This window comes from Taurulus bubalis (genome assembly GCF_910589615.1).
Source record: "Taurulus bubalis genome assembly, chromosome: 11".
In the NCBI taxonomy this organism is placed as follows: Eukaryota; Metazoa; Chordata; class Actinopteri; order Perciformes; family Cottidae; genus Taurulus; species Taurulus bubalis.
In genome coordinates, this window is record NC_136599.1 from 5,069,539 (window position 1) to 5,094,723 (window position 25,185).

Consider the following 25,185-nt stretch of genomic DNA (forward strand, 5'->3'; position numbering starts at 1 on the left):
CACTCAATCTCAACACACACACACACACACACACACACACGAGAAAATTGCGGTATGTTAAGCATGTTTTTCAAGGTCAGAGGTCACAGGCACGGTTACCCAAACCCACGTCATTACCGCCACGCGCGTCGATGCATCATCGAGAACGAGACGACGTGACCTTTTTTTTTTTTTTATTTATTTGCGAGCGGACAGACGACAAATGACATTTCTTATTTGCATCCGTGAAAGCCTAATCCCTAACCGCTGCATAATGCAGAGCTCAACTCACCGCCTCAAGAGGAATCAGAGTCAGTGGGGCGAGATGCTCTCACACCAGCTCTCCTTTTTCACACACACAGCTAATATTACTCTCTCTTTGCAACATCATTAAGAAAAGCCACCGTCATAGAAAGTACCAAAATATTTTTATTGAAAAGTTCATTTTTCCCATACGTAACAATATAAAAATAACATACAGATAGATAAAACAAGCAGATAGTGTTCTTTTAAATAAAATACTTTTCATAGTGACTCTTTCTTTACATTGTACACCCGTGTCCCTTTTAAAGCGATGATGCAGTGACAGATCAAGGTAATCTGATCCTAATAACCCAATTGGGCTGATGGTGCACTTTTCTTAACACTACACTAATGACCAACACACAAACACGGAGGAATTACTTCAGTCCGTCGTCCCCGGAGGACAAAGGGCAGATCTTAAGAGGAACGCAACACATTCACATTTAACCAGAAGATACACAGACGTCTTTGTGTAAAATATATTACAAAAGAATAATGACAAACTGTCACTGCGGGATAGAAAGCACGCAGACGAAAATAGGTCAGCATTGATCACAGAATTGTGTCTCTGGTTTTTAAGGAGGTCAGTTCTGCTCGTCGATGGGTCTGCGGCAGTAAGGGCAGCAGTTGTGCTGAAGCATCAGCAGCTCATAATCCTCACTGTGGAACATCTAGGAGGATAAACAGAGATGAGGGCATCAGAGCGGAATAAACTGACGCGATCCGAAATCAATGAAAACAGTGAGTGTGTCGTGGATGCTGTACCTTGAAGCAGGTGGGGCACATGGTGATGCTCACATCGGGCAACAGGGAGCGGAAGTATTCCCATTTGAGCGGCCTGGGCCAGCGCTTGATCAGGACGTCCCTCCTGCTCATGGAGCGCAGCGCCGCGCGGCTCACCTTGACGGGGACAAAGGTCAAGCCCCCCTGCTGTTCGGGGACACACACACGTAAATTACAGACCCCTGTCCTTTCACCCTCCCCATCTGGTGGAATATTCAAAACAATCGGCATTACCTCGAAGCTCATTTTGGCTGTGAACGGGTCGTCCTCTGCGTCGTCCGAGCCCTCGTTCAGCCTCAAGGCCTGCAGCTCTGATCGGGCGTTAAGAACAAACAGCGCACACGTTTCTACATCCTGCTTTATTTGTTATGTGTTTTCTGTGAGGATATATATTCAAGACAAGGGGGGGGGGGGGTGGGGGGGAGAAATGAATGTTCAAAATGCCGATCAGTCGCGCCTGTCAGTCACATCGTGGCTCTGGAGGAACCGAGCAGACCCCCGGTGCCCTTGAGTGTCTGTCGGCTAATGCAGGTTAATCCCCGCACCAGGGCTGTGGCTACGGCTCTTGGAGGGTTAGTGTCATTAAGATGAGACAGGAGAGCCTTCGCTAACCCTATTAGCTCAAGAGCCGAGATGACTTAGCTCACGACGGCTTTACCCCCACCGGCACAGAATCCAGGCCAACGCAGACTAAACAGCTTCTTAGAGCTGTCACAAGGCGGAGGAGAGTCACGTGCCTTTCACTTCCAAGAGATGTGTGAGGGCAGGGAAACCGCCTCTCAGGGGCCAGCAGGGTGGGAGTGAATAATTCATACGAAGCATGTGGATCATCTGTTCGCCGCATACGAACACACGCAGTGGCACGGTCTGCTCGATCAAAAGGATACCGCCGTTGTCCATATCCTGCCAGCGAGCATCCCTCTGATCCGCCTGAGGCTCTTCCAAGTCAATCAGAGCGACGGCCTCCTCGTCAATGATGCCCTCCTCCAGGTAGAACTGCACCAGAGGCAGCACCTCTACACACACACACACACACACACGGGGGAGGACACACTACGTTACAAAAAGGGAGCTCCCCTCCGGCGAATACGTCGCTCCGCGTGTCACTGACCGTACGATGAGGCCGAGTAGATGAAAGGCTGCCGGCAGTTGATGCACACGCTGCCCTGGTTGTTCAGCAGGGGGTTGTTGGTGGAGCAGCGGTAGCACATCATGCCCTCGATCAGGTCCTGCAGTAAACACACGGGTAAAGTTCAAACCTGTGTGTGTGTGTGTGTGTGTGGATTCATGAGCCATGTTCTCCTACGCACCTCGCTGTCGTGGAACGGCTTGGAGCGGATGGTGAGGTTCCCCAGCTCGATGGACTCCTGGAAGCGAGAGGGAACGTGCAGCTCCTGGAGTTTCTCGTAGGAGTAGCGGGCGAGTTTGTACGCACCCAGATTTCGGCTCTGCTTGGCCAACGCATACAAGGTGTTACTGATGGAGAAACGGTGAAGGAGAACTGGTGCTTTCAGCCCGGGTCCCTCACTGACCCCCTGCACATCCCTGCATACTTCATCTTGAAATACACTTGTCACTTTCACATTACTCTTGTAATAACTTAAAGTACTGTCACCTGTGTGTCTGTGCATTTTATTTGAAATGTTATATTCTATTGTAAATATTTCTTGCAGTGTTTATTGTCATGAACAACATACGTGGCAATAAATGATTCGGATGCACGAGGAACGGCTGGAGCAGGACGCTGATTTATAGATATGTAATAAAAAAAAAAAAAATGGGGAAACATTTACACTTTTGTTCATTTATAAATAGACATACCTGCATACTCGCTTATTTCTACAACTTAATGAGAAGAACAAGAGCCCTGCTGAGGCGGCAACATTAGCCGAATGCCGAGGTGTGTGTGTGTGTGTGTGTGCGCGTGTGTGTGTGTGTGTGTGTGTGCTTATATTCCTGTGTCCGAGTTGAGTCGTTGCTTATTTGTATTTATATGGAGACGGACTGTTCAGAGAGCCGCTGTGAGAGCAGCGCTGACGGGTCAATGAGTTGCAGCTGCAGCCGCTCTACGCTGGCACTCCTCCATCCCCGAGAACCCAACACCACTCCTCTGCCTTCCTCTCCACTCACAGACTCTCCAGCTCCGCCCACACTCTGCTCCACGCCTGGGACTGTTGATGAATGCGCGTCCTCCTATTGTCGAACTTGTTTTTTCTTGCGACTGTGTTTTATTGTTCAAATAGTCCAGGCTGTAAATCTAACTTTAAGGTTTTTGGAACGCCTCATGTCGGGCCGCTGCTCGGCCCTATTTTCCTCCTCGAAGGCTGGGCTTTCCTTCCTCACACTCTACGTGTGTGTGTGTGCGTCTGTGTGTGTGTGTGTGTCTGGATTTTATGTGTGTATTATTTCAAATTAAAGCGCATTGTTTAGTGTGTGTGTCCGTATGCACAAAGTTCACTAATCACAGCATTTGTTGAGATAACGGAGAATGTGTCACCTCCTCCTCCTCCTCCTCCTCCTCCTCCTCCTCCTCATCATCACCCCTTTTCTTTCTCTCAGCAGCAGCGTGGCGTCAACTCTTCTGTTTTCCCCCCCGACACATTATCATCACGGTCTCAGCCTTGATTTCAGATTGCCATGTCTGTCTGAGCCCCGCACTTCTTTCTTCTAAAAAAAAACAAAAAAACATTTGCTCGGTAAGGAGGACTACTTTCTCGAATGGAAGGATACACTTTAGAAATGCCTGGCGGTATGTCCTTGGTGAGGTTGTTCAGAAGGAACCTGCAGATGTTGAAGAGCGTCTCTGGCATGTGGGAACTGAAAGGCTCATCCTGGAGAGAGAAAAACAAATATATTAGTCTCCACTGAAATGTGGGTGGTTTACAGTTTTTTTGCACCCGGGTGAGAATAGTCACACAGCAACTATTCGGCTATTTACACCAAAAGCCAAAAGTCTTTCTCCCAGAAAGCCGTTTCAGTCAGAAAGACTTCGCAGTATCAGGAATATTAGTAGGGAGCAGGTCATGGGAATACATTTAGGTGAGTGGATAGATCACATCTCGGACTTTAATTCAGGAGATTGGGATTCGAGTCCCGTGAGAAGCTTATTTTTACACTTAGTTGACATTATTATCTTCAGTTTTCAGCCGCAGCTTGATTGGGTTTAAGAAAAATATACATCTAGTTAGCTACATATACACATTAAGTATATCTAAAGGTGCAAATAGCACTTGGCTGCAGGTCTACACACACACACACTCGGGCGTAAAAAGGGAAAGATGAATTTGCCAGAGCAATCACGAACGGCACTTTGCCCCAAAAGGTTGATCCTTCAAGTCGTTAGCGCCTGCCTGGGAGAGTTAAGGTGAGACATAGAGGGTTCCTGCTCTGCTCTGGATCACGGCGATGCCCTCTCTGGTGCAGGGGTGTGACCGACGCCCGGCGGAGAGCTGGAACAACAAGCCGGGGACACTGACACAGGCCAGGGTCCCCGCTGAGTGCTCATAACCAGAGATTGCTTGTTTGTAAGTGGGTTATGGGCGCCGGTGGCTGGGAGAGCAGCGCTGGTGAAGTGGTCATCATGATCAATCAAGCAGCTGATTAGCACGGCGATAGGGATCGGGGGAGGTTTCAGGAAGTAAACCATTTGGGCTGTTGGTTAAAGGGCACGTCTAGGTTATGCGTCGTATGGCAGGCAGAAATTCTCAACTTAAAAACGTCTCATAACGGAGGTTCTTGAGAAGTTCAGTCGGTTGTCTGAACCTGAACTTAAAGTCCTCAACTCTCTTTTGTTCGCTTTACCCAACAAACACGGTGCACATGTTGTATTTGTCCTATACACTAAATCCCCCCCCCACACCTTTTTTTGGGGGGGATTGACATAATCTCGTGGAGCCAGACCTCCTCCTCCTCCTCCTCTTCCTCGGAGCCACAGCGGTCTCAAGAAATGCGAGTACGAAAAGTTGATTAGAAAATGGGCAGAAACGCAGCGGGCTGTCAGCATACTTCCATGTGAAAAAAAAATAAAGAAATACATTCAAAAAAAAAAAATCTAAATTTGGAACATGAACGTGTTTGGATCCAAAACAGAAACCTGAACCACAGAGCAGGTACCGTTTCCAGGGCTTTCCATCTGACAGCCAATCACTGGGCTGCCTCCTGATTTCTAACACACACACACACACACACACACACACACACACTTTTCTCTGGTCTGGCTAAGAAAGATTAGGACTGACAAAGTGCGGCGTTCTCACCGTGTAGCGCTGAATGGAGCGGTAGACGTGGTAGAGCTCAGCGAGATGCTGAAAACGCTCAAACTTCTTCAGCATTTCATCCCGCCGGTCTTCACTTTCTGCCTCACACACACATAAACACACACACACACACACACACACACAAACACACAGACGAACCAAGAGGATCAGAAGGAAACAATAAATACATTACAGTAAAAAACAAAGCGCTGCAGTTGCAGTGAAAGATGGGTCTCACCTCTGGCGATGTCCAGGCACTGCATAGACAGCATCCAGTAATAGTAACCCGCGTCGTTGAACCTGTTCTCCACCACTGCATTGTGGGTAAGCTGCTCCAGGACTTTAACGGCTTCGTTCTGTCGCCCTGCCTTGTGAAATGCTACGTAGTGCGAAAAATAAAAGAAGAAGAAGAAGAAAGAAGCGGTGATTGATGAACAGTTCCTGATGCGCCCCGATCTAAAACATCTTTCCTCGTTGATTTATTTCCGGGGCGACGCCTTCGGTGCCAAGTTGTCGTTGTTGTGGTGTTTTTGCACTGTGCACTTCCCAGATGTTATTTCACAAGCAAACACTCAGCAAGTATTACGCCAACTTTTATTTTTGTTTTTTAAATGACGCTTTAGTTTGAGGAGGAGAAGCTCTTTTATTGGGAGCCGTTGGCTTCGGCAGAAGATTTTAAAACAGGGGAAAAACTACTTGCAAAATGTATATTATACATCTATTATGTCATATTAATACTATCAAATACAATAGCAATCATGTGCGTTTGTGAAAGTGGAGGTCGCAATACAAGTTGAAATAAATATGTCTGATGCACACAACTAACATATTCGGCCTGCAGTCACATCTGGATAGAATCACTCGAGATTAGCTGTGTTTCCTGACACAATCGGATTCTTTTACCACAGAATTTTACTGTATCTACACACACACACACACACACTGACTACATGCCACTACAGGCAATTTGCACTCCATTGACTAGAAGACGCAAGTTTTTCACGTGTAATAACTAACATAAGTCTTTTCCAAACTGGACGGTTGCTCCTGAATATCAAACACAAAGGCACTTTGACTGTAAAGACCTAACAAGCTTCAGGTTCCCATCGGAGGGTAATTAGAGGCAGCTTTAGGGAGGCGACCCCACCGGTGACCCCCTCCCCCGCTCATGCAAACCACAGTGGGGGTCAAGACATACGAGTGGCAAATATTTATCAGTCGACCTAACGGGATAGAAACCGCGTTCAGCTGCTGTTGGTTAATGTGAGGAAGTAACCCCAACTCCCCCTCACAGAAACACCCCAAAACACAAGCTGACAAAAAAACGTGTCGGCCTATAAACAGAAAGCAGGTCAATCATGTTCGTGACAGACGCAGATTTGTTGGGTTTACTTTCGAGAGCCGGGATGCAGTTCTGCAACAACAACAAAAAGTGAATGAATGAAACTGAGAACTGTGACAACTTTTAAAAGTTATCTTCAAACTTCGACATCTGTAATGAGAAAGTAAGGAGTACGCCTTGAGGTGATTATCAAAAAAATGCAGCAGGGCCAATAAAATATCTTGACGAAGCCCCTTATTTTAGCTTCAGGCCCCCCCAAAAATATATATATTCTGCCTATATAAATTGTTAGTGGCCAGGAGACAGACTGGATTCTGGAGACTCAATTACAGTTAATCTAGTAACACAATACTGCGTCACTAAAATACACACAATCAGCAAAACGCATGACCATAAGCGAGCCTCAACACAATCAGGCCCGTTCAGTCACGAGTTCATTGTCGAGACATGGCGGAGGAAGATTATGTGGAAGAGGAAACATGCCTGCTGAGATCATAATTATAAATCTATGAGCTGATTATAACTATGGTTACAGTCGGTAATCATCATCAGAGCCGCTTGTAGTACTGGTGATTAGAGGCATGCGTGCGTGTCATTCGGTTAACAGGCAGCTCGGCTCCGGCGAAGACGATCGTGTTTTATATATACTGTGAAGACGGGGAATCGCAAGGAAGCGGGAAAAAATGTCCAGAGCCGGCCGGAGTTTATCACTTCCACGTGGAAACAGTTGCTGTTGGCCTTCAATGCTCCGTGACATAATCATGGAAACATACATTTTGGATAAGGACGTGAATGTATGTATACGCTGGAGGATCCCTAATAAAGTGGTTCTCAAATGGGGGTACTTAAGGCACCCCTGGGGGTAAAATATATATTTCAAATTACCATAATTCAGGGTTCATACACATTCTGACCAATGCATTTCCATGACTTTAAACCAAATTTCCATGATCAAAAATGGTGTGAAATCTGGGTGTAAACATGAAAAAGTGAGAAAATGTAGTATTTAAACTAACAATGAGAATACAAAGCATACAGTAAACCTTAAATGACTCAAATGAATGAGACAATAGTTTGATTAAAAGAATAAACATTTATACAGATGCCTGTATGTATGCCTGCTTATATTCTCAGCGTCTTTCTTTTAAAAGCATATTAATTATTTCAAACTCAGCGTAAATGAACGTCATGAACACATGAATATTACAACACTTTGGGGGTTTTATTTTTTTCCAAGGACTTTTCCAGGCCTGGAAAAAAACATTTTAAAATTCCATGACTTTTCCAGGTTTTCCATGACCGTAAGAATAAATTCAAAAATCCTTTAAAAAATAGTTATTTAATAAATATTCAATAATACAAGTGCAAGTTCTTAAACTAAATTGTATGTATTCTATATTAAATCAGACACTGATGGCACAGCGATGTGTATTACATTTTTCAACTAAAAATGCTTTTGCGCTGGTTAGGATACTTGGCTGAAAGAATATTCCACAGGGAAACGAGGTTGAGAACCACTGCACTAGCAGGCTGACTGGAGGTGAAAGTGAGGGCCTGCAGGTCGATGCAAACTCACCTTTCTGCGCCTCTTCAAAGCGGTCGTTTTCCGCCAACCACTGGGCATACGGCACGAAGACGTTGTTTTTAAACTCGGGGTGCTTCTCCACCAGTGAGAAGGCCTGAGGGGACGGGGAGAGCAAAGAAGAGAGAGATGCAGTGTTTTGTGAGAAATCTTTGTAATACAAACAAAGACAACAGCAGTTGATTGGGTGACCTGCGAGTTACTGCGCATTATTCAAAGAAACACACGTTACCTCGGGCCGAAACACCGCAACACGAGCGTTATTAATGAGTCCAATTTATGAGCTAAATTGATTTCACGCTCAATTAGAACTACGACTGCGGCCTCCTGCGCTTTTTTGAATGACAGGATGTAAAGAGCTGTGGACACACATTGGCCAGTGACTGTGACTGATTAATCCCAATGTCATGTGGTGAAACCTGAGCCAAGAAACACACAGCAGGCATACCGTACAGTAAAGGAGAGAAAGTGTGTGTGTGTGTGTGTGTGTGTGTGTGTGTGTGTGTGTGTGTCCCAGGCCTGTGTGCACAAAGCCATTTAAAGAAGTACTTTGTAGTAGAGAAGAGTGAATAGCATCCATATGGTTCTTGCTGTGCTCGGCCCCGTCTTGGTGTCCACCTCTCCCAGTGAGGCCCATAAAGCCCAATAGATCTCTCACCCTCTTCCTCCCCTCCCTTTGGTTCTTCTTCTTTCTCTCTCTCTCTCTCTCTCTCTCTCTCTCTGTCGGAGGATACACACCCGAAAGCCGTCCTCAGACACTACAGCAGAAGACATGTGATCCGCGATTTGATGTTCTGTTTTTGGCTCTTCTGTCTCAGCATGCAAATCGCCAATGTGCATCTCTGTAACGCCTTTAACTCGATTTAAGACCGCAGATGGATTAAATAAAGGCTATATTTTCTTCTTGTCTGAGCAGCATGATCCACCCTGATGGGGGGAAATTTGATTGGAAGCAGAATGGAGCCTTTAAGCTGATGCTCTTTCAGCGCGGTAGAGCGCTTTTTTTGTGTGCTCAGTACTCAGTAATCATCGTGTGGGCATGGATTCAGAGAAATCCAAAAGCCGGATGATTAGCTCTGTAGTGCGAGCGAGTGTGTGTGCGGTTGTAAGTTTGTCAGTGCGGGAAATCAGGCAGATGTATTCTTATTGTTTGCATTCAGCCGTGGTTAGTTCAAGCCGAGGCAATATTCTTTTTCTGGCCCATGAACGTCGAGTGGTTTACGATCTGGGGTTTCTGAGCGCCGCGGCAGTTTGCTATGTGGTTCACGTTATATTTATGCGATTGTCTCGCTGCGTTCTATATATAAGCCGTGATGAGCGGAGCAGGTGTGCTTTCCTGTGTGCATTAAGTGTGTCAGACCTCGTCCCAGTGCCAGGTTTCCACGTGCAGCTGCGCGAGGGCCTGCAGGTCCCCCATCTTGGAGTAAGTCTCCGAGGCGTAGCCGTGGTGCTTCAGCCGCTTGAAGTGGAGCGCGCACTTTGCCAGCGGTTCGCGTTCAGCCTTGTCCAACTTCCGGGCGATGTCGATCAGCCTGGATGAGAGGAGGGAGGGGGAGGGCGGAAAAGATATTATCAAATTAGTCTGATGAAACCAAAAAGCCCAGTCGGGTCAAAGCTGCCGTGTTTATAGAGCTGCAGCATGCTGACCACAGCGCAGACGGGAGTTCTGATACGACCACCAGACCACCGGCTTATCAGTTTGCCTGGTTTTCAACCCCACATTCCCACTAATGCATGCACGGGTGAAAGCGAATAGAAATGTAATAATTCCCCACGTACTTGTCTTATCTACCGTAGCTGTCACTCAGCACATGAAATATAGCGTTAACTGATCCTCAGAGAGACTCACGGTCTGGATATTTACTTGTGGTGCCTTGTGCTACCAGAGTGCAACACAGAGTGCAAGTTAATGATCCCCATCGTAAAAGTTAAGAGGCCCATTTAGAAATTCTTTAAATTTCATCGACTATTTCTCCTGCGTTGAAAAAGTCCAGAATATCTATGAATATGCAGACATTTTTCCTTCCAAACATGGACAACAGATGGCAAGTAACAATAAGCAAGACATCTTTTTAAAGTTGGGAGGAACTTGAAACTTCAACACAAATCAGGAATCCAGGCTGGCTGAAGCCTCTTGACGGCTAAGTGTGCAGATGGATCGGATTCAACCTTGAAGTTCAGTTTGAATCTACATCTGGCCCTTTTGGTTTGTCGTCCCAAGCTTTTAGAGATTTTTTTTTAATCCTAACAATGGTTCCCCGTTGGTTTCCTCGTATTGATTTTGAAGTTCTTTTAGTCGTGTATGAGGCTCTGCGTGGCCTTGCACCAGACTGCCTCAGAAATATGCTTTTAGTTTATGAACCGGCTCCTCAGATCCTCTGCTTCTTCTCTTTCAGAAAATCCTTTTAAGAGGAGCTGAAAATATTTATATTTTTTAACATAAGAAAAAGTATTCAGTCTGGCTTTTTTTTACATTTTATAATTGTATGTTTTGTATTATTATTGCTTTTTATTAAGTTTGATTTGATACAATATCTTGTGCATTTTTATGTGATGGTTATCGTATTAACACACTACATATATTATGATGAATTTATTCAGTGTTGCGCATCAGCCTCTTCTCTCCATGTTCACCCTGTCCATCATTTGAAAAGCACTTTGAATTGCATTTGATTTGTTTGAAAGGTAAATAACTCAAACTTAATTAATTTAAACTACCTTCATTCCCTTCATTCCACTAATGTTACGAGTATTTAATTCATGTCTGGAATGTCAGAGAAACATTTAGACATTTTAGAGTGAAAAGTGTGAACATTTCTAATCATATTTACTTCTTTTGTTCAGATATGGATTAAAGAAAAAGTGCCCGTTCACAATATTAAAAGAAGTATTTTGGCTGATGTTTGAAGATTTGGTAACATCATGCACACAAATCTAAAAAGACGGTTCAGAAAAGGTGAAACAGGAACAACTTCATCTTCTGTGACAGGACTGATCTAGAACGTCTCATCCAGCGACACCTACATGTCTTCCCAGCCGTGTTCGCCGATGATGTCGATGGCTTTTTGGTGTTCTCCCGCCGACAGGTACATCTCCGCCGCCGCCCGGGGCTCCTTACTGCTCTTGGCCCAGTCCGCCTGCTTGGTCATCAGGATCCGGGAGCTCTTTGGGTCCGTCGCTCCAACGAAATCCTGCGAGAAAGACCCACGCAGTCACACGGCTACAAATGCATTACCACACCAAACGGGTAGCTGGGAGGTCCCCATTAACGCTGGTTACAAATCCTTGAATTTGATATGGGTTAGCTTAACAATTTAAAATAACATTGTAGGCCTGTCTTCTCGTTATCGCCCCCCACATTATTTTTTAAAGTTGAGGCAATGTCAGACTAAAGATGGAAGACGAGCGTAATGATATCTGATATCAGGCAACACGAGGAGTCCGTGTCAGTCAGCCAGGACCGCGTGGGTCAAGGCCGAGACAGGAGGAAGAGAGTAACACAAACAGCGGGCGACTGGCCCTCCGGTGTCCATCCTACCTAAAACAAACAGCCTGCAGGACCAGATGGCCTCACAGCCACATAAATATACAACAGCCACATCAAACACACACACACACACACACGATCTGATACGCGCGCACACACAAATATACACGGGCGAGTCATAGCGGTGTCATCCGCTCCAGCAATGCGAATGTAAAGCTTGACGATCAAAGTGTCCCCGCACCCCACACACACACACAAACACACACACACACACACACACACACACACACACAAGCGCAATAAAGCACGAATGTGCCTCAACTCCAACCGACCTCCTCATCAAAGTGATCAGGTAAGAAGCAGGCGCTCTCCTTAATTCTCTCCTTTTGTGCTCCATTTCCATTTCTAACTACGTGTGTAAGTTACCCATGTGAAGTACATGGATATGTCTGTGAAAACACGGTGTGTGTGTGTGTGTGTGTGTGTGTGTGTGTACGCACTGATCAGATGATATATGTGGAGATTCCAGTGATATACGAGGAGATGAAAGACAGACGGTAAAGGGGAGGGGCCGTTTGAACACAGTGCAGGGCCCCAACTTGGCATAACTGAGCACGATGAGGAAAAACATATGTTCTACACCCTTAAAACATGCAGCACGTTCCAGGTCGTCCTGTCCGTATTGATACAAAAGTGTGTTTTTGTCAATCGGAGATTGGATCACCTTGGCGTACTCGAACATGCGCAGGTCCGTGTACATGCTCAGGGCTCTGGCTTCGTGGCCGGAGCGTTTGTAGAGCTTGGCTGCCTCGTGGAATTTCCCCTGGTAGGCAAAGACGTCTGCCAGGAACAGCTCATTGTCGCTCTCGCCCCGCTTCTTCCTCTCCTGCAAATCAGTCAACACAAACACTGGCATGTGTGCGGAGATAAACACTCGCATGCATGTACACACACACAGACACACTGAGTCAAAAAAACGAGAAAAAAAAAGAAAACTTTTGGCTTGCAGGATGCAATCAGCATCACTAGACTCTTACAGAACAAGTACAATGTTTATATCATACAATAAATATTTATTTCAAATGACTGAACAAACAGGAGGACAGTTCCCCTTTTCAAAAAGAGAGAACGGCTGAAACTTTCTCCAGGCACAAGCTGAAAAAAAAGCCTTCGCTTTGCTCTGCATGCATATTGTCCAGGAATGTGTGTGTGTGTGTGTGTGTGTGTGCAAAGCCTTGCAATTAAAAAAGATATAACAACCATTCATAATTGTGATTGATCAAGCATCCTGTTTGCCTCGTCTAAACTCGATGATGTTGCAAAAATCCTCATAAAAAATACAAATAAAACAAATAGGTGAACTTGGCTTTACACAATATGTAAGCGTTACCTCGATGCTATTGATGAGCTCCAGGTAGCGCAGGTCTCGGATTCTAATGAAGGCCTGCAAATTGGGAAGACAAGAGATTATTGAGAGGATGTTATGCGTTTTCTTTTGCAGAACCAGCGTCATCAAAATCCAGCCTTTTTAATGTGAACATTTTTGTTTAAATTTGGCTTCCGGAGAGTTTGCAGATGACGTGAAGTCTCAGAGTGAAGCTCAAAGCAAAGTACTGTCACCACATTTAGAGGTAGTTGCTGCTCGCAAAAGGAGTCGTTCGATGACACTGAATGGTGTGTGAGTGTGAGAGTGAGAAAGAGAGAGACTGGCCTTCTTGGCGGTGTCAAAATCAAGTCCCTCCAGGGCATCTGTGGCTAAATCCCTCCAGTCACTGTCGGTCACGCCTAGACAGGCGATCTGGTAGGCCTCCTTATACATCTTCCTCTCCAGGTACTGGTACATGGGCGCCGACTGAGCAGAGCAACGACACAAACTAATCAACAACAACAGTCATATTTGTCTTTGTAGTAAAAAAACAAACACCATGATATCCACTGTCTCTTACCTGAGGCACCTCCACCGCCGACATGGAATAGACGTGCAGGCAGAAGATCTTGGAGCCGTTGTAGCCGACCATGAAGCCCTGCATCTTCTGCTGGTGAACGGGAAAGTTGCTCGCCTTGATGTTGAGGTAGCCGTTGCCGGAGAAGCACAGCATGTCCTCACACTGGGTGTTCCAGGCCACGCTGTTAGCGTTGGGCTCCTGCAGGGAGAGCAAACGAGAGGAGGCAGGTGAGAGAGGGAGGCGGGGCGGGGACACGAGGTCGAGAGGCGACATGAGTACATGAGTGCGTGTACCGCTGGCCTACTGACCTGGAAGAGCAGCTCCTTGCTGTTGATGTCGTAGACCAGGAGGGTGTTGTGCTCGTCCACCACAGCCAGCTTGTTGCGGGAGGCGCTCATGTCCAGGCAGCGCACCGAGGTCGACAGCTTCAGCAGCGTGATGGGAAAAAGGTTGTCGACGAATATCTTCAGGATCTACAGAACGACAAAAGCAGAGCATGAATCTGAATAGAGGATCAGAACTAATGCTTGTCGTGATAAATGGAAAACCTTCGTTCGAGAGGAAAGACCTTCCTTTTATGTTCACAGATCCCGCAGCGGTGGCTGTGTGAGCGTGGGTGTCATTTCTAAGGTTACCTAATGTGCGGCTGTATTTTCCCCCCAACATACTCACAGCGCCATTCTTTAAGCCCACTAACAGGCCCTCTCTGCCTGGCGGGCCACCGATCACTTTGATGTAGCGAATTAGAGACTCCATCACCCATTCTTTTTCCTTGACACTGGTGAAGGACAGGCACTGGAGCCTCTTCTCCTGCGGGGAAAAGGTGAGACCGCGATTACATTTAACACATGAAACCCCGACCGGTTCAGTATGACGACATTATTCTGGATTTATTTATGAATATTTCACGCTCTGTTAATCACGCCCTGAACCTTATTTAAAACACGCTCGGTGATGCCTCACGGTTTTCTCAGCACATTGTTCTTTAAAAGCGTGGCTCGGCTGGCAGACAGCAACGCCATAAAAGATAAACAATGATTCGATTTGACACAGCCCGTACAAGCACAGCCCATTTATATGGTCTAACAGCTGTCTGAGGCATGAAACACAGGCTATGCCTGTTCGAGAGAGATCTGAAGCAACCCTCTGTCACACACAGACAGATTTTAAAAAGGAAATAACCTCTGTGTTATGGCTGCTCCTCCTCCCTAGCAGCCTCTGTCAAACACATAGAGACAAGAAGCAGAGAGGAACCCCAAGAGACACCCACTGGTTCAGCCGACTGTGGTTCTTCCCCTTCATTCAGCTGTCTCGCTTGATCCAGTTTGAAGACGGTTGAGAAGGGGAGAGGGACGGAGGGCTGTGGGGCACATGCACAGCTGGAGTCTTTTGCAAACTAGGCAGAAACATCTGGAGGACCAGCAATTCCGTGATATTATCATTCTTCAATGGGCTGTTTGGGCTAGTGTTGGATGGCTAAGCGCTGACTCACTCTGCTTCTATCACGTTAATAGTTCTCAAATGTCTCTTCGGCCTTTTGCGCAATCTTTGCATGTGTGCGTTAGAGTCATTTACAAAGGAGTGTCATCTCAGGTCAGCAGAATTTAGTCTGGGAAGCACAACTGGAGGAGACCCAAAGCACAAAACCGGCTCCAGAAGAAGCAAAGCGAAGACGTTTTACGTAATCAAACTTTAAATGAGTGTTTCGAATGGTTTGTTTTTCTGAGCTTTTCTACCACGCAGCTATGTGTCCTCTGACCTGGCACAGGATGATATGCTGGGAACAGACCACCAGCAGGTTGCATTCAAACTTCCTGCAGATCTTCTCCTTGATCCGGTAGTGCATGTCGGAGGAGTCGTCCGAGTAGAGCTCGTAGATGAGGATCTTCTCGGGCAGCTGGATCGCGAGGCGGTTTCTGTAGATGGCGATCTTCTTCACCAGCTCGCGGCACTTTATCCTCACTGGGGAAAAGAGGGGAAGGGAAAGGAGAGAGTGGACCTTTTTTTTAAGTGTTATCATCTTCGCCCATGCATCCTGTCAGATGAGTTTCGTTGCGCTCATGCTGCTCTTTATTCAGTACGCGAAAAAAAAAAATCCATAACAATAACGAGCTGACGTCTGAAATGTGACGTTTGAAATGAGATATCCAGCATTTATTTAAAACATATTAATGAATGAATATTGATAGGACAGATGTGGTTGATATAAAACAAATGGAATATATTAAAGTTGATATTTTAATAGCTCAGAAAATATGCTATAATAATAATATGCTCAAAGACATTATTAATGACCATAGGTCCTCTATTACGAACTCAATATCCTGCAGCAAAAGCAAAAGCGCACCTTTTTGTTCCGTGATGAGGTGCTGCACGATGACATCAGTCATGCTGTCTCTGTAAGCATAGCGGTCCTTGTAGAGGCCGTGAACTGTACTGAAGATAAGTTGGTAGCAGGCGATGGTCCCGTCCTGGCAGCCCAACACCTAGATAAGAGATAACAATGCAGCAGTACATCCTATTAACACCTCTAAGAAAAGACTGGAAGAGTGGGAAAATGTTCCTGTTGCTAAAGCATCTCCACGGCGGAGCTGAGAGAATCTGCCAGCAGCCAATTCTCTCCTGCATGCTCCATCACTTTGGGCTAAATATAGTGAAAGAAAAAAAGGTGCTAAGGTGTTACTGCTAAATAAAATGACTGTAGCGAAATCAGATCAAGAAAACGTATCAAATGCACACAGACACTCTGATTGCAAGGTCTGAGCTCGATCAGTGTTTTTTTGCATTACAGTTTCTCCCTCATTCATGCACTGTTATTTCATATTTAAAGGCAGGGATCATTTCTCCGGACGTATAGCTTCACAAGCTAGCAGACCCACCACAAAGTTGGAGTCGGGCTTAACCCGGCACGTCCACACCCAGGCGGTCTGCTCTCCAACGGTGCCGAGCCGCACGCCGTCCTTGGTGTAGAGGGATGCCTGCTTGTCGGAGCCCCCCATGACGATGTACTCGCCTTTGGAGAAGTAGCTGACGCAACAAGGGTCGTAGGTCAGACTCTTGTCTTTTCCAATCTGAGCGAGACAAAGAGAGAAGTGAACATTAAACGAAGAATACAAGTATCATCGCTCGTATTTATTACCCGGGGGTCCGGGGCCACCGCCTCCCACTGTCTGGGCCGACGCGCATCAAAGCCCGCAGACTACAGTTTGATGAAAAGATAGACATAAAAAAATGTTTTTTATCATCCGGTTTAAACAGCCTCTATTGTATTAATGTTCAAAGACAATATGCACGATGTATCAGTGCCCCTTAACTCTGTGCGTCTGTTTCTCCTCACTCTGGGAAGAAGAAGAAGAAGAAGAAAAAAAAAGAAGCTGGCTGACAATCAGTTATTTTCTTTCATTGCGAACAATTCCTGGTGTTGTAATGAAAACAGAATGTCCACTTAAATAAATAGGCCAATGACAACATATGAGCCAACGGCAGAGTAATGAACAGTGCATACTTGTCTGTAATTACGGTAATGCCCACAGGGAATTTAGGAGGAGGGAGGGACAGTGAGGGGGCCATTATGGCATAGCAGGAGCCCTTCCAATGCACTGTTATGGTTTCAATAGAGCCTGACAGTCTTATTACGACAGGAAATGCATGCCTTAAACTCAGTTAAGTGTTTCCAATACCATACATTTTAGTTTGGACAGATAAACAGAGGAAGTATTGTTGCTGTAGCATGTGATAGCACATACAGTGAGCTGATAGCGTTTCAGAATGACGTCGTTTGGCTTTTTCCATGCACGGTAATGAGACCGCCTATATTTAGTCATCTAAATGGCAGAGGAGAAATACTTTTGTTTTATTAGAACATTTCGTACAAGACTGTGTATGTATTATGTGTCACCATGTTGGTTGTATACCATGTGAGGATTTGGGATACAGGATGTATAGTACGTAGACTTGCGGTGTTCACCTGCTTTCCACTCAGCTGATAAAAGGACAGCTTCTGACCCCAGTCTGCCACAGCCAGAATGTCATTGTGCTCATCCCTGTGAAAATACAACAAAAAGACACTTTAGGCATAAGCCCTCCTGTCAACACACGGCACTATTGGGGCTTTGGTTGATTAGCTAATGATGACGGTGTGAATAAAAGCAGAGGTGCCAGCCCTCAACTCGGGGTCGATTGGTCAAACCCTTTCCCCTGATGACTGAAAGACTTTAGCTTTACCATGTTTGTATGCTGTTTTTTTTTTATTTGTTCATCATGACTTTGCATTTGTCTTTATCATTGTCATTTACAGTCGGGCCTCGGTATCTATCCATGCAGGCCGGTGTGCGGAGCCGAATTCCCCCCGTTGAAGCGTCCATGAGCGATGCATTAAATCCCTAAAGCTGCAGAAGAGACACTATTCACTGGATGACCTCGAGCTCTGACCTCCCTGTTATATTTCGTAGAGAGATTTTAAATCTCGATGGGTCTATCCTTGCTAAATAAAACTGTGAACTAAATCTATCTATTGCATTGTCTCTCATCAATGCCCTCTTTGACCTCCCTTCCTGTGTGCCCTTTTCTCTCAATTAACCTGTTCAGCAGTCCTCTCTCATGGCTACAGCTGTACTCCTGGCTTCGACTGTAGGGGGCATCAAAGAACATGGACAGCGGCTTCAAGGTGTCATAAGCCTCTCTCTTACAGAAACGCCAACACTCCCTGGTTGACCGCTGCCACCTGCTGGCCCCACACAAGCTATTCACTTAGATATCAACGTACTCTCAAGAGCACATCATTTCTTAAAATTGTGGCGACATGGAAAACACTGTGTGTGTGTGTGTGTGTGTGTGTGTGTGTGTGTGTGTGTGTGTGTGTGTGTGTGTGTGTGTGTGTGTGTGTGTGATTAAATCAAATAAATAAAGAGCCATGTTATTTTTTCGTCTTTAATTGAACCCTGCAATAAGGAATTAAGACTAACTTCGAGGGGTTCCAGGCGATGGACCAGATGGGAGAAGCGGAGCCTCCCGGACGCTCGATCTTCACCTTCTCCTCTCCGTTCTTGTTCCGAATGCTCACCACTCCGTTCATCATGCCGAGGGCGAGGTACTGGCCGTCGTTTGTCCACCTTCAATCAAATGAAAAAACCTTCAACATTAAAATGTGTCACATTAAAGTGTACCAAATGTGACAACTACGAGCCTCACTTACCCACAGCATGTGATTTTGCTGCTCACTTTATGTTTGGTTACGGAGTTCTTCTCCGGGGACCAGAGACCTAAGAATGTATGAAAAAGAAAAGATACTCAGATATCCAATGGCGACAATTTTCTATAGTATAGTTTATTAAGCATAAGTGCAGTCTAGCCTTAAACTCATGGTGCACTCACCAAAGTCCCCAGACGAACAAGAGGCGAGTTGGTGAGTGAGAGGGTTGTAGGCGATGCACTGGATAGAGTCATTGTGACTACAGATAAACAAATGAAAAGAAAAAAAAGAGACAGTAACACACACTGCAGAGGACGCATTTATACTTGAGTGATGCACGAAAGTGAGACTTACGTATATCTCAAAATACCCTCCAGTTTAGAAGTCCAGATGATGATGCTTTTGTCAGCTGACCCCGAGGCAAACCTTTTACCTGCAGAAGAATGGAGTTAGTATGATAACAATGACGACCGATAAAGGACAATGTGGTGTGTAAATGGAAAGCCGCTTGAGTACCATCTTTAGCGTAGGCCACACAGTATACTGTGTCTTTGTGTCCTTTTAAAGGCTGGATAATCGCTCCATCTGCTACATCATAAACCTGCAACCAAAAGACCATATATTAAATGATATTAAATATGAATGCATGTATTCTCTAGATATATGCGTCTTGGCCAAATAAACCTGGAAAGCCTTACCAGGACACGAAGCCCTGCAGCAATGATGAGCTGGCTGCCATCTGGCTTGAAGGCAAGGTCATAAATACTGCAACAACAAAACAAATAGTTCCTCTGAAAAAGTGTTTCAATTAATTGATAAGTGAATTAACAATAATCCACTCATCGTTGAAGTCATATATTGAGGAAACATCACAAATATTCAAGCTTCTCAAATTAGAGGATTTGCTGCTTTGCTCATTTTCTTTATTAATAATAAACTGAATATCTTTGGATCTGGACTTCTTATCTGACCGAATAACAAATGTATTTAGCTCTAGGAAATATAGAAGGGTCATTTTGTATTATTGTATTTTTTTTTTACTTTTACGGACAAATGGTTTATATGGTGTATCAATTATATGATGAAAACGGATGTAAACGTGTAATGTTTACCTTGAACATACCAGTATGGCAAAACCTAAATCGAATCACAAGAAATATTTTTTCTCAAAAAGTTTTGTCAAATTATCTTGAGGGTTACGATATTGATTAGAATTCAGGATAGGAATATATAAGCATTATGCTGCTGCCTATACCTTTTTCAGTTATATTGTATGCTAGATTGTATACAGGGTTTACTCATTGTGTGACTGAATAAAACACTCCTAATACTAATACTACAACTACTACTACAAGGTCCACTTGTTTGTTTTTTATGGGAAGATGTTTTCCTCGTGCAGCAAACTGCATAAAAACTGCATATTGTTGTATTGCATATTGACAATAAATCATCCTTGAATGCTTTATTGTGGCAACAACAGCTGCTCTACATTACAGTTACAGCCCAATAAAGGTTCATTCATAAAGCACACACAGTTATGCGAGTTAATAAATACATCTGCTACCTTGGGGTCCAGATATATATCTTATAAGGAGGATAGTTTACGTGCGACGTGAACCGTAAACGAGAATTAACTGACGTAGCTCGCTTTACGTTAACGTTAGCTTCAATTTAACGTTGTATGGTAACAACGATGACACGCGACACCATTGGTTGAGAAAATACATTTTACAAGACAAAATAGGATAATAATAGGAACCAATAATACAAAAAAACAGCTTTAGTAACCGTTATTTAACGGAAGAGTTGAAGCCGGCGGACTCTAACATCAGTAGTTTACATAGCAACCGCCGTTGCTAACCACTGAGTGTTACGTCCAAAGCAACAAACCCGGGTGGACGGACGTAAAACGCAAACGTCGAGAGTCTCACCATTGTTCACGGATTGTTTCTTTCCACGCTAGAACGGCTCTCATCTCCACCTTTCAGTTTGTTTCGTGTCAACAGGTTGTTGTGGCTCGCTCGCTCGCTTTTTTCATACTAAGCTCCGTTTTTCGTGCTTCGTCCTCACTGCGCAGACTCGGATCTGCTCGCTACTTCCGGTCGTGGACTGAGCTCCAGTGTTGACATCAGAACATAACCGGGAAGACAACACAGAGCACGCGCGTGAGGAGAGGAGGAGTACGAGGTTAGTCAACTATTTTATTGCTGATCCATTATATTATTAATTATGTTTAAAAACTTGCCTACTTTATGTTGTATGCATTATGTATCCTAACTGGATATGGATGTCCTCCATGTGTCCAATACAACAACAATGTAATGACGTACATTTTAAAAGGTGAGGAACCAGGAATGGCTGCAGATGTGGGAGGAAGAAAAGAAAAAAGTCAGCTTCAGCAGCACACCTCTCAAAATGCACACTAGCTGTGATACCCAGCTGGAAACCAGCAACAAAAAAAACAACCAAAGTCCCAAATGTGAAGATGACTCCAGCTGTACTTCCACGTTGCCCCATGGCTGGATCAGAGAGGTTAGGCAGCGGAAAGCAGGCAAGACAGCGGGCAAAATGGACATCTACATCACAAGGTGACTCATTGTTTTCATGTGATCATGACTCAGTGTTTCGCAGGACCAGTTAGATCAGTGTCTGATTGATTTTTCTCTCTGTGTGTTGTGCAAAGTCCCCAAGGGCAGAGGTTCCGCTCAAGAGCATCTCTGCTTGCTTTCCTCCTGAAAGATGGAGAAGGGAGCTTAGACATAAACCTCTTTGACTTCACCGCATCCAAGGGCGACGTCGTCGTCGTCGCCTCCAAAGGGGGACGGAGGACGAGAAAGAAAAGACACGCAGACGGACAGCAAGGGACACCGGATTCCCCTCCGAGTAAATCTAAGAGAGCCTCTGAAGACGGAGAAGCGAAGAGTTGCACGCAGGCTGCATCTTCGACCACAGAGGATGATGTCAGACTGCGTCAGCCGAGGGAGAAGCTGCTCAGACCGGCTCCTTCCAGGAAACAACAAAACACTCCCGCTGAGGACGAGGAGGCAGACCCGAGGCCTTCTGTGCCGACGCTGAACGTGGAACCTGCCACTGAGAGCGAGGGCGAGGATGAGGAGGAGGAGGAGGAGGGAGGAGGAGATGAGAACAACGGCAAAGGGCCTCATTCTGAGCTGGAGGCAGACGGTCATCGGGGTGAGGAGGCGGCGTTACCGGACATCGCTGGTGGGAGCTGCACACCAGTGAGAGATTCCCAGAATAGTAAGTAGTTAGTTTTTATTTGCTTTAGCAGCACAATCACTACAATTTCACATTTAAACATGTCAGTTTGTCTTCGTCTCGTTTCCAGCTGCCTTCAAACTTATTCCTCACTTCCAGTTATGAAAACAGAAATAGAAACACATTAATTTCATAGAGTTCCCATAGTTTTGCAGCAGGATCAGGTTTCTAGTACCTGATCATGTCCACCAATATGATTTGTAACAAGCAGAATGTTCTTTAAGGGCAGAGCACACTTAGCACAATAGTTACTGAACTTCAGATTTGACCCAAAGAATGTCTGGATCTTATTACCTTTCATTTAAAATACCACAAAGTATCCGAAATATTCACCCACCGTGCCACTTTACATTCATTTCCACTTCGTTTCTAAGGTATTTGGGTTCATGCACATACATATTTTACTTTACTCATTTATAATTCTGCTCCGTGGTAGTGTTTTTTGTTAAATAATACATTTTTTAAATGACATTCTAAATCCAGACTTAGTGTGTTTGAGAGACACGAGAGCAGTTTTATTTTATTCTCATTTATATGTAGATTTCATTCTAAATCCGTGAGCGAAAAGTAAATCAAACGTTACATCAGGAATTTCACTTACAAGACACATACCGGTATATGACAATATATTCCATAAGAAATGTGTGTTTTAAAATATATATATAACTGTTTCCTGCCTGCCTAGGGTCCAAGAGTGTGGAAGACAAACGGAAAACAAGCCCTTATTTCAGCAGGAAACTCAGCAGAGAGGGTAAGGTTAAAATGTCTCTTTTAAAACAAGCAAAAAAGAAACAAAAAAGAATATATTTGTATGCGAGACATAAATCATACCTCAACATTAAGCAGACGTGCCTGTACACAGGCCCAAGCCCACCCAGGAGGAAGGCCTTCAGGAAGTGGACGCCCCCTCGCTCGCCCTACAACCTCGTACAGGAAACCCTTTTCCACGACCCCTGGAAGCTCCTGGTGGCCACCATCTTTCTGAACAAGACCAGCGGTGAGTGACGGTCCAACATTACACACAATGCATTGCAACATAATGTACCAAACGGCACGCAAAAATCCAGCGGTTTTTCAACGATGCAGGCAAGATGGCCATACCAGTGCTGTGGCAGTTCTTCGAGCGTTACCCGTCTGCAGAGGCGACCCGCGAGGCCGACTGGAAGCCGCTGTCTGAGCTCATGAAGCCGCTCGGCCTGTACGAGCTCCGAGCCAAAACACTCGTACGCTTCTCTGGTGAATGTGCTCGTCTTTAATGACAGTATTTAATGTGGCCACTGCAGATTTGTATGGTTTTAATGAGAAAAAAAAACTCCCTTTTTGCCCTCCTGTGTAGATGAATATCTAGCCAAAGAGTGGCGGTACCCCATCGAGTTGCATGGGATCGGGAAGTACGGCAACGACTCCTACAGGATCTTCTGCGTGGGCGAGTGGAGAGAGGTGAGTCTGCTCTGGATTGCATTCGTTTTGGAACGTCCACGGATGCCAACGTCACGCCATGTTTTAACGCCATTTTTTTTTTTTTTTTTTACATTAAAAGGTGAAGCCCGAAGATCACATGTTAAACAAGTACCACGCCTGGCTGTGGGAGAACCAGGAAACGCTTGGAATCTGAAACGCCACGCACGAGGAACCACAAGGAAGATTTGCACATCATGTAAAATACACATTTGCATCACGATGATCATAAAATGGGAAACCTGAAACCCTTTAAAAAAAGAATTATGCAGCGATAGAACTTCCTTTTATATAGTTTTTATGTGTACTGTGAAATAAAAAGGTTTTAAAGTGGTTTAAAAGTTGAAACGATTCACGAGTGGATTATTCTGTCCGTCCTCTGACTGCTTGTCTCGTGTCTTTTTACATAATGGAAGATCCGGAGACATCTTCTGACCGTATCTGGTTCGTCCATTGTCTCAGGCTGCTAATCTTTGCTATTTAGCGCACTGACACCTGACCTTGAACGCCACACAGCAGCTTTCTTTTTGACGAGGGCGGCGCGGTGGGGTGTAAACCCGATTCCCAAGGCAACTGTTGCCACTGCCAAAAAAAACACACTCAGTGAACGCACAGGCATGCCACAGTTTAATCTCTAACTAGTGCCCGGGCGCACTCATCTGCTTTATTTACATCTGCAGCTGTGTTGTGATTGAACTGGAAATCTTGATTGCAACTTTAAAAGAGGGATAATTAAACCGTGCTGGATTTGACACTTTGGAGAGTTTCATTCCTCCAAGACTTCTCAGGTGGGCGAACAGAAGAAACGGCCTGAACTTCAAGATGAGACTACGTAAGAAAACAGTTTTTTCCCCCCATTTTTTTGTCAATTTTAAAGTTCCTAGTATCTTAAACATGTGCAGTGATTCAGTTCATCTCAATCTCCGTTACAGCATCCATCTCTGTAGCCTCCACACCAGTGTGCATTCCTCACGATGCACTTCCTGTCCGGCAGAGTCGCTGCCTGGTGGTCACCTCCGTGACGTTCCCCAGCATCACAGACTCTGCCCGGCTGTGGACAAGCTGTCAGGTAAACAGAGATTCTTTTTTACACTGCATCCATTGCCCGACTGCCCTATTGTGTAAGAAGGAAGATTGTGTTTTATTTGAGGTAAAAACAAAACAAACAACAACATACTCCCATAAATCTGCTCTCTAGAGTATTCCAAGACTGAACCCTTTACATCCGCCTTTGGTCCATAAACGCATCGTCAGTCTGGAGACGCCTGCTGTTCACCACCACAACCACCAGAGGTCCCTGGCGATGCAGAGGAGAGAGTACCACAGGTTAGGACCATCTCACGGATATCTTACTACCATAGAATTCATTGTGCTTAAAGCCCCCTGACTTCAGGCTGGTTTGTGTGTCATCAAGGTATCATCAAGTGTGGAGAAAACCTTTTTATGGAACCAGCAGTGAGAGAGAAGAGTACAGGTAAAATAATAAACACTTCCACGATTGCCTGCATAACTTCTCAATGTTTTTGGGTCGAAAAGAAAAAAAAAAAACCTCTTCCTTACAGGAAGGAGATGCGCGAGCAGT

The 25,185-nt window shown here is 45.1% G+C and overlaps 2 protein-coding genes across 2 annotated transcripts; one reads left to right on the forward strand and one right to left on the reverse strand.

Annotated features, from left to right (window-relative positions):
• Window positions 1–432: 432 nt before the first annotated feature.
• ift122 (intraflagellar transport 122 homolog (Chlamydomonas)) lies at window positions 433–18,770 on the reverse strand. The gene is made up of 23 exons (XM_079226722.1): window positions 18,643–18,770; window positions 17,646–17,721; window positions 16,558–16,749; window positions 16,026–16,164; window positions 15,438–15,640; window positions 14,351–14,488; window positions 13,987–14,151; window positions 13,679–13,876; window positions 13,444–13,584; window positions 13,123–13,176; window positions 12,457–12,618; window positions 11,270–11,436; window positions 9,606–9,777; window positions 8,240–8,342; window positions 5,560–5,700; window positions 5,322–5,419; window positions 3,796–3,896; window positions 2,376–2,541; window positions 2,177–2,294; window positions 1,953–2,081; window positions 1,300–1,376; window positions 1,048–1,212; window positions 433–953 (listed from the first exon to the last, which is right to left on the reverse strand). Exons 1-23 carry the CDS (start codon window positions 18,753–18,755, stop codon window positions 867–869), a joined length of 3,105 nt encoding a protein of 1,034 aa, XP_079082848.1. The 5' UTR covers window positions 18,756–18,770; the 3' UTR covers window positions 433–866.
• Window positions 18,771–20,956: 2,186 nt separating this feature from the next.
• Window positions 20,957–23,906, forward strand: mbd4 (methyl-CpG binding domain protein 4). Its single transcript, XM_079226425.1, has 8 exons — window positions 20,957–21,056; window positions 21,210–21,457; window positions 21,553–22,127; window positions 22,831–22,896; window positions 23,008–23,142; window positions 23,232–23,381; window positions 23,482–23,585; window positions 23,686–23,906. The coding sequence occupies exons 2-8, from the start codon at window positions 21,234–21,236 to the stop codon at window positions 23,758–23,760; spliced, it is 1,329 nt and encodes a 442-aa protein (XP_079082551.1). The 5' UTR covers window positions 20,957–21,056; window positions 21,210–21,233; the 3' UTR covers window positions 23,761–23,906.
• The last annotated feature ends 1,279 nt before the right edge of the window (window positions 23,907–25,185 follow it).

Coding starts and splice junctions, on each gene's coding strand:
- ift122 (XM_079226722.1), bottom strand. CDS start 18,755: ATGATGAACGGAGTGGTGAGCATTCGGAACAAGAACGGAGAGGAGAAG. Junction 5,420..5,559: donor GTGCCTGGACATCGCCAGAG/GTGAGACCCATC, acceptor TGTGTGAGGCAG/AAAGTGAAGACCGGCGGGAT. Junction 1,213..1,299: donor CAGCCAAAATGAGCTTCGAG/GTAATGCCGATT, acceptor GTCCCCGAACAG/CAGGGGGGCTTGACCTTTGT.
- mbd4 (XM_079226425.1), top strand. CDS start 21,234: ATGTGGGAGGAAGAAAAGAAAAAAGTCAGCTTCAGCAGCACACCTCTC. Junction 22,128..22,830: donor AGTGAGAGATTCCCAGAATA/GTAAGTAGTTAG, acceptor CTGCCTGCCTAG/GGTCCAAGAGTGTGGAAGAC. Junction 23,382..23,481: donor AACACTCGTACGCTTCTCTG/GTGAATGTGCTC, acceptor CCTCCTGTGTAG/ATGAATATCTAGCCAAAGAG.